An 8,236-nucleotide genomic window follows, 5' to 3' on the forward strand; every position below is an offset into this window, starting at 1 on the left:
AAAAAGAAGAGTAACTCCATCCTGCAGTGAGAAAAAAACTTTTCCTGCACCACGAAACTGCCAATTTCTTATTATACAGCAGTGTTTTTTTTTAGTATTGACCTGGGGGCCAGGTCAGGTATGTAAGCTGTCCTTCAGTACATAAAACATAAATCATGCATTACCACTTCAGATCATCTAGCATCTTTGACAGCCTGGCAAACTCGTGAACACCGGTTCCTAAATGTGTTTCCCACTGTGAAGCATGGTGGAGGAGGTGTGATGGGGTGGGGGTAGGAGGGGTCTTTGCTGGTGACACTGTTGGTGATCAAATCAAAATTAAGGGGGAACACTTAACCAGCATGACTAGCACAGAATTATGCAGCGACCTGCCAAACCATCTGGTTTACACTTGAGACCATTTTTTATTATTTTAACAGGACAATGTCCCCAAACACATCTTTAAGTTATTTAAGGGCTTTTTTTCTGAATCAGATGACCTGGCCTACACATTCACCTGGTCTAAATCCAGTTCAGATGGTTTGGGACCAATTTGACTGGCAAGTGCAGGAAAAGCAGCCAACAAGCACTCAACACCTTTGGGAAATCCTTAAGATGGTTGAAAAACCATTCAGGTGACTTCATAGGGCTGGGAGAATGCCAAAAATGTTCAAAGCTGTCATCAAAGCAAGAAGTGGCTACTTTGAAGAAGTCCATGAATGTTTGTTTATTGTTTGTATGTCTTCAGTATTAATGTACAATGTTGAAAATAAAAATTAAGAAGAACCACTGAAGGAGGAGTCATGTCCCAGCTTTTGACCAGTGCTGTATATATACACTCACTGTCTTAAGGAACATCTGTACATCTGCATATTCATTGCTGTCTATCCAATGAATCTTGCAGCAACAGTGCAACACAAAATTATCAGTTTCAGGCAATGTTCTTATGCAACAAAATGAAAAATGTAATCTCTGTAATTTGGTGCGATGTGGTTTAAATATTTCAAAACATGCACTAACATTTAAACAGAACGTTACAACAAACAAAAATACTGAATTCAACTGTTCTGTGGTTGGATATGACTTACTGATCAAAAGGGACCTGTTATTTGCGAAGGATATGTTTTATATCCTTCGCAAATATTCTCCTTTAGTTTTATTTTATGACTTGTCAAATCGTCAATCCAATTTAATTAACTCCTACTACGACTATTAAGAGCTATAACACTGCAAAATTTATATTATTCGGTGGTTATTATTTTGCACATCTGGGGATCACCATATCAGGGTAAAGCCCTATGGGGATCCAAGTGGGATTAGATTTTAGATTAGACAAGTAGACTTTTTTCATTCATTTTCAGTTTAGATTTATTTACTGTAATACAGTGGTGGTAATCACAATTTAATTTCTACACCTTTTATTGTTGAGTTTATGGGCTAATCAAGAACAATGGACAAATATGGGGGATCTAGATTATGACCGTTATTGTACATTTTTCAGTAATGGGTTTATTATTTTACATCGAAAGGTAGAAAGAAAGAAATATGTAGAAATATTCGATTATGAACGCCTACCGAGGGTAACTGCTTCCGAAAGAGACGTAAATTAACTCGTCAGGAAAAATTTTTATAGTAGTTCTTCTCTATTTGTTTTATTTGCACACTAGATTTGTGTAAAAAAAAATTTCACAATTAATTAAAGTAATTGTTTTAATTACAGTTTTGATACCGCCTTCTATTTTTTGGAAATCTATGCGAAATATATTAGCATATTTTTTTTACCAGAACCACTAAAAATGAAAATTAATTACTAATTATTAATTAATTTCATATTTTTTTTATAGCCAAAAATCTTTAATATTTCCTATGATAATAAACATTCCGTTTGTTAAAAAAAATAATAATAATAATTAAAAAAAAAAGATCCGATATATGACATCGAAATGTCGTTGAAATCGTGTTAAATTTATAAATCGTACAAAGTCTGGCTCTGATACAGCATGTGTTTTATAAGTGATGCTTTATGCTGACAAATATATCTTGATATAAAGTGTGTTTTAAATAGACTAACATTCTGTCTAGACAGGAACAGCAGTGTGGTGGATTATCAGCGCAGTTGAAATACAAACTGCTGTTGAGCACTTGCCATAGTGGAATGTATTTCTGTGCTTTAATAGAATGATCATGAACTTTTCTTTATACTGACTTACAGTTATATTAACAAGTAATTCAGCGGTAACTTCTTGTGATACTTTACATACTAATCAGTCAAATAGGCTAATTTACATTCACTGTTATTCTATAATAACTGTGATAATCGGGGTACCATTTTACCATCTAATTATAGTTTATATTGAAATATTATCTAGAATTATTTTTTTTTAAATTCCAGCTTTAAACCTTGATTCCTCCTTGATATATATACAAACACTTAACCGCAATATTTATTTTTATTTTTACAAATAACAGAAATAGTTTTATGGCAGAAGTAGCTTTTAATGATACTGTAATATCTATCTTTAATCCTGCTCATCGAAACACACAGCCTTCTAATTGTTATCGAATTGTAATTGATTTAATGTCTTGAAATTAAACGTTACTAAAATAAACAGTTTTTACTGATTTTCTTTTACACACAAAGCTAATGTCCGTAATATAAACATAAGCACCATATTACTGAATACGCTACATAAAATAAAAAGGTTTTAATGATTAAAGAGTATTTTACCACTGGACTGTATTTTACTTTTTATTTTAATTATAGAGATCATAATGTAATATAAATGCTTTGCTTAAGATTTACAATTTCAAATCGCCTTTTTTGACATGTGTAACACAAGGATTCTTACTCGTTCCAGACTAAAACGTTACATGAACAATAACAGCTGTAAATGCAGCTGAATTCTGTAGTGTAAAATGTTCCTAAATGGTTTTTACATTCATTTTCATTTGTTTTTGTTTATTTGAGTTGTTCTCAAACCGAGGTAAACACATGTTGCTTATATATGTTGCGAACTGAAATTTCAATGGTGCACATGTCGTCTGCTCCTTGAAACAAATCAGTTTATTCCTATTTCTAACAGTAGAACGGATCACATATGCGACCCCAGCAGCTCCGATGAGAGTTCTGTGTAGGTCTTTGCCTTCACCAACTGGCACTGATGATTGTTTTTCCTTCAGAAAAATGTGTGGTTATGTAATGGCATAATGGCATAACAGTTGGCTGGTTACTAAGATGCAATAATAATGTATTTGTTTATGTCATTAGGCAACTCCAGCTGAGATGTTGATTATGAGTTGATTATAAGATGTCAAGGGCAAAACCACTGTGTCATATTTCCTGGTGATTCAGAACAAAATGGCATATGATACGAATATGAAACGACCTGGCTAAGTTTCGGTACCTTGTGTTGATAACAGGGTTTGCACACATTTGTTAAACATTATTCTATAGTAACTGAATCAACTTTTTGAAAGAATGTATTTAAAATCTAGAATAACAACTCATCATCCATCATTTCCAACATCATATCATTTCCAAATGTATAATTCGTATTTGCATTCCCATTTGTATTCGGCAATTTGTATTATTATTATTATTATTTAACACGATAATAATAATAATAATAATAATAATAATAATAATAATAATAATAATAATAATAATAATAATATGTAAGGATGTTTTAGGGCAGGTTCAAAAAGGATTCTCCAGGAGCCTTATAAGGTTCATTTCTGAGCATTTTCTCTTAGAGTGAAGAAGATGAAAATCACGCTTGTATTGGGTTTAATGTCGGATTTGGGAACAAAAACGCGCTTCTGAAACGCACACCAAACAAACCGATTAAATAATTTTATTTTAGGGTACACTGGTTGCATTTTCAAGTGAATTATATGGGTTATAAATGTAAATGATATTAAAGAAAACACACACATTTCTAGAAACAACTTTAATAGAAACCATTTGTAGTCTATAACAAAACTTCGAGATTTTGTCATAACGGCGTTTTTAATTACAAAGCACGTGCACTGTACATGCATATGGAGGTTTTGTATTCAGACCAGCAGAGGCGCTGATTTGGATTGGACTGTTCACACACTGATTTCACCACGTGAGGACGAGGGAGTCTCGCTTAAAATAAAATAAAATAAAATAAAATAAAATAAAATAAAATAAATAAAATAAAATAAAATAAAATAAAATAAAATAAAATAAAATAAAATAAAATAAAATAAAATGGCATCACCAAGAGTTAATGTGTTATGCTTTTTAAATTCAATTCGTTGCTTTTACCTCCTGTACAAGTAATGCATACATTTTTGGTTTGTTTATTAATGCATAACTGTTTAGAACAACGGGTTACTTCTCTTGCACTGATTTTATCTGTAAGCATATGTAAGCATGCACAATCCTCTTCCAAGATTTCACCAACAAAACAAACAAACAAAAAAAAAAAACAAAGACGTGAAATACTTTAATAATCCTTTTGCAATGAAATCGATCACCGGCTTCTCTTCTAATTGTATTTCTATCACTCCTTTCAACAAACATCCACATTTAATAACAAGGTTTATATAATCATTCACCTTCAGTGGCCGTTTTGGTAGTAAAAAATTCTGCATGACAGAAAATAATAATAATTTCTTTGAGTCTCGAGCAAAAAAATTGTCCACAAATATCTGGTGGTATATTCCGTTATGTGCCCCGGGATATGTGTGCTTTTGAGCTGTTAGTCCCAGTGAAGCGTGTGGGTCAAACTATGGCGTCGCAGGTCACAGTTGCGCCGAAACACCTTTCCGCAGCGCTCACAGGAATAGGGCTTGATGTCTGTATGGGTGAGAAGGTGAGTTTTCAGATTACTTCTTTGATTAAAGGTTCTTCCGCATGTGGGGCATTTGTGAGGAGACTCCTGTTTAGATTTGAAGCAAGCAAAGTATTATTCGCTTAGGGTTTTAATTAAGTGCTTGATTAAAATACAGTACATAAGCAGTCTATAAAATATAGCATACGTCTTTATAAGTATACCAAAGTGACTCAGAAACAATTATCTGTATAATAAAATGCCCAAATGTATAAAGAAACATTTCACAGTCGTGACCAACAAGACCTGAGCATTTTAATAGCTTTTTATAATAGTGTTTCAAATGATGCAAGTGTGTGATAAGAAAACATCATCTGCATGTGTATTACGTTATGTTTTATTATTGAGCTGAGTGATATCGTGTATAAAGCACATGGGAAGATTGTAACAGAATGGTATAAAGACATCGGCAATATCTCACCTGCATATGTAATGTTTTATGAACTGCCAAAGTCCGTGATTGACAAAATCCCTTTCCACACTCTTGACATTTGAAAGGTTTCTCCTTGGAGTGAATATATCTGCAAGCAGAAACCAAATCACGTCAAAATATCTGACTGTCACCAGATCAGTGATTTACTTCAAATCAAATAATAAAGAATTACAACAGATGTAAATTTGCTCCGACTTCAGTCCAGGCCAAACATTCGGACTGTACCAAATGTGTACAACAATAAAACAAGAATTGCTGTAACTCTTCCACAAATAAACGTAATATATAAATTGTTGAGCTTGTTTAGCTATTAAAATATGAGAAAGGTATAACCAGCATAATTAATTGATTTCCTTGGTCGAGACAAAGATTTATTTTGTTGCGTACCGGTGATCACGGAGGTGGTCCTGTCTTCTGAAAGCCTTCTGGCAGATGTCGCAGGTGTAAGGCCTCTCGTCCGTGTGCGTGCGTTCATGGATAAGTAGATTGTAGGACTTTGTAAAGTTTCTTCCGCAAAATCTGCAAATGAACTCCTTTTTGGTCTTTGACGGAAGCCTCCCTCGTTGGGGTTTTCTATTTGGTGACAGTTTGTTTAATTCGGATTTCTGGCCGGTGAGCTTCATGTTATCGGATCTAAACTCGTCCTCTTGTGTAGCCGCAATGGCAAGATTAGCGAAGTCAAACCGGGGTCTGTCTTTGTGTAGGGCTGGAATTACGTGTGTTATCATTCCTTGTTTAGGATGGAAGAACTGTGCAGTGAAAGGTAACACAGGAAGCGAGAATCGAAGATCCGTGAGGCCCTGAGCAGCTGACATGGTTGATCGGAGTCCCTGCATGTGAGTGTAGCCCAAAGTCCAGTGGTTCATTTGCATTGTCTGCACCGTCCTGAGGCCGTAGAGGCCGTGAAGGTGGTCGGGAGTTTGAGGCAAAGCTGGTCTTATTGCTGCCTGCAAGAAAGAGTAGTTGGAAAGGTGGAGGGACGGATGCAGTGGGATGGGGGCCGGTAGAGTCTTACTCCCCATTTTACAAACGAATGTCCAAAAAGTCCTGTTAAAAATAATCATGAAAAATATTTAGATTAGCCTCACGCGCGCGCGCTCGATACTTACATGTCTGATATTTAGAACCTTGGTGTTTTAGAGGTCATTTGTACTTAGATATTTTCTCGTAAAAAATTGTTTCTTAAAATAACTCCTAGATTCATTCATTTCTCACAATCACGATCGAATCCATAAGATAATACTGTTCAATAAGGTCCTATAAATCCATTCTCAAGTCTGATCTGACCTGCTGGAAGCAGACTCAATCCGAGAGCTGATAAAACAGTGAATATACAGTAACAGCACTGAACCAGAAATGATCGCCTCAAAGTAAGAAGAATGTGTTGCATTTTTTAATTTTATTTTTTCGTTGTATGTACATTCACTGGAAAACTTTGGTCAGTTTCACATTGCTTTACCAGTATAATGACATCATTTCTTACTGCTTTATGATAAATCTATTCAATACATTAGGTATTGAGCAGGGAATATTTTTCAGGCTTCATCAAATAATGTATTGATTTCCAAAATAAAACAAATGATAATGTAGTCTAATAATTTCAGGCTATATATATATATATATATATATATATATATATATATATATATATATATATATATATATATATATATATATATATATATATATATATATATATTCTGTTTTGGCTGTATTTATTGAATTATATAATAGCATGGCTCCGACAGTGCTGCTGACTGCTAGACAAGTCATAGACAGGCTTAAATTAATTCAATCGACCGATCGAAATTACTTTATAATTAATCTCCATACTGTTTTGATTTTATAGTCTTTTACATGGCACACACTCCGCGCGCGCTACAACCAATAATGAATGGAAGAAACGATTTATTTAAAAAATCATTGAAGTTTTGTGTAAGGAAACGTTTATTTAACGTCTTCAGTGTCATCCATGTGTATAGCATATTAAAATGTTTATTACATAATGACCTATTTCATAAATATGGATAACTACTGTATTTCTATCTAGGATTTTTTTTATCTATCTAGTCCTAAGAGTTTCGCACTTTATATGATTTGCTTTTTGTGCTGGTCTAAATCTAAATTATTTTATGCATATGTTTGCGACATCACACTGTTTTTTCTCTATTATAAGGCTTGCCAATAATACAGGTGATTTATCGGTTAGTTAATGCTGAATAATGTTCAAATGAAAATAACACTCTTTGGTTGCTTGTCTTTTGTTAGCCAATAATTAAAAACGAAAGACTGGATTTGTGATCACATACCCATAAATGTGAAGGGGCAATAAACTGATGCCCAACAGTATAATTCATGTTCTTACCCAGCAGATATGAAAGCCAAACGTCGCTCTCGGTGAGTGGCCTTTCTCAGTAATCCATAGTGTTCAGAGCAATACAAAGTCTAAAAATCTTATGTGTAATCCGCACTAATAACCCATTTTTACTAATCCAATAACACATCAACTTTCGCTATATTAACACCAAAGACAAAAGGTGGCTCTTTATGTAGTGTTACATGGAGAAACGTGTGAGCTCTTTGCTATATTGCGAGTTTGGTAAAAAGTGAATAAAAGCGCAACAAGTCCAGCACGTTTCATGGCTCCACGCTTCACAGCTCTCAGCCCGCCCCCGACACGCCCCCCGACACGCCCTCGGTCCCTCCAGCAGCTCCTACTTCTCTGTTTATTTGTGTTTAGATAGCGACTGAGACTGGACGTTGCACAGATGAACACACACCTTCCATCTTTAAGCAGTTTATCTGTGGGGATAGAGTTCATTTAGTTAAATGGGATAGCCTATTATTAAGTCAGGTCAATCAGAATCAGAATCAGGTTTATTGGCCAAGCATGTTGACACACACAAGGAATTTGGTTCCAGCTGTTTGTGACTCTTAAAAGTACAGACATAAATAAAACCTA

The 8,236-nt window shown here is 34.4% G+C and overlaps 1 protein-coding gene across 2 annotated transcripts; it reads right to left on the reverse strand.

The window, feature by feature from the left end:
- Positions 1 to 4,164: 4,164 nt before the first annotated feature.
- osr2 (odd-skipped related transciption factor 2) lies at positions 4,165 to 7,874 on the reverse strand. Of its 2 annotated transcripts, none has more exons than XM_083530479.1 (4): positions 7,640 to 7,874; positions 5,662 to 6,321; positions 5,263 to 5,362; positions 4,165 to 4,889 (listed from the first exon to the last, which is right to left on the reverse strand). In XM_083530479.1, the coding sequence occupies exons 2-4, from the start codon at positions 6,294 to 6,296 to the stop codon at positions 4,710 to 4,712; spliced, it is 915 nt and encodes a 304-aa protein (XP_083386605.1). In that variant the 5' UTR covers positions 6,297 to 6,321; positions 7,640 to 7,874; the 3' UTR covers positions 4,165 to 4,709. The 2 variants fall into 2 exon arrangements, with proteins under 2 accessions (XP_083386605.1, XP_083386606.1); XM_083530480.1 differs by having other exon boundaries at positions 4,167 to 4,807.
- Positions 7,875 to 8,236: the final 362 nt, after the last annotated feature.

The sequence above is a fragment of the Silurus aristotelis genome (genome assembly GCF_946808225.1).
Source record: "Silurus aristotelis genome assembly, chromosome: 25".
Taxonomy (NCBI): Eukaryota; Metazoa; Chordata; class Actinopteri; order Siluriformes; family Siluridae; genus Silurus; species Silurus aristotelis.

Coding starts and splice junctions, on each gene's coding strand:
- osr2 (XM_083530479.1), bottom strand. CDS start 6,296: ATGGGGAGTAAGACTCTACCGGCCCCCATCCCACTGCATCCGTCCCTC. Junction 5,363..5,661: donor GACCACCTCCGTGATCACCG/GTACGCAACAAA, acceptor TTCTGCTTGCAG/ATATATTCACTCCAAGGAGA. Junction 4,890..5,262: donor ATAAAACATTACATATGCAG/GTGAGATATTGC, acceptor AAATCTAAACAG/GAGTCTCCTCACAAATGCCC.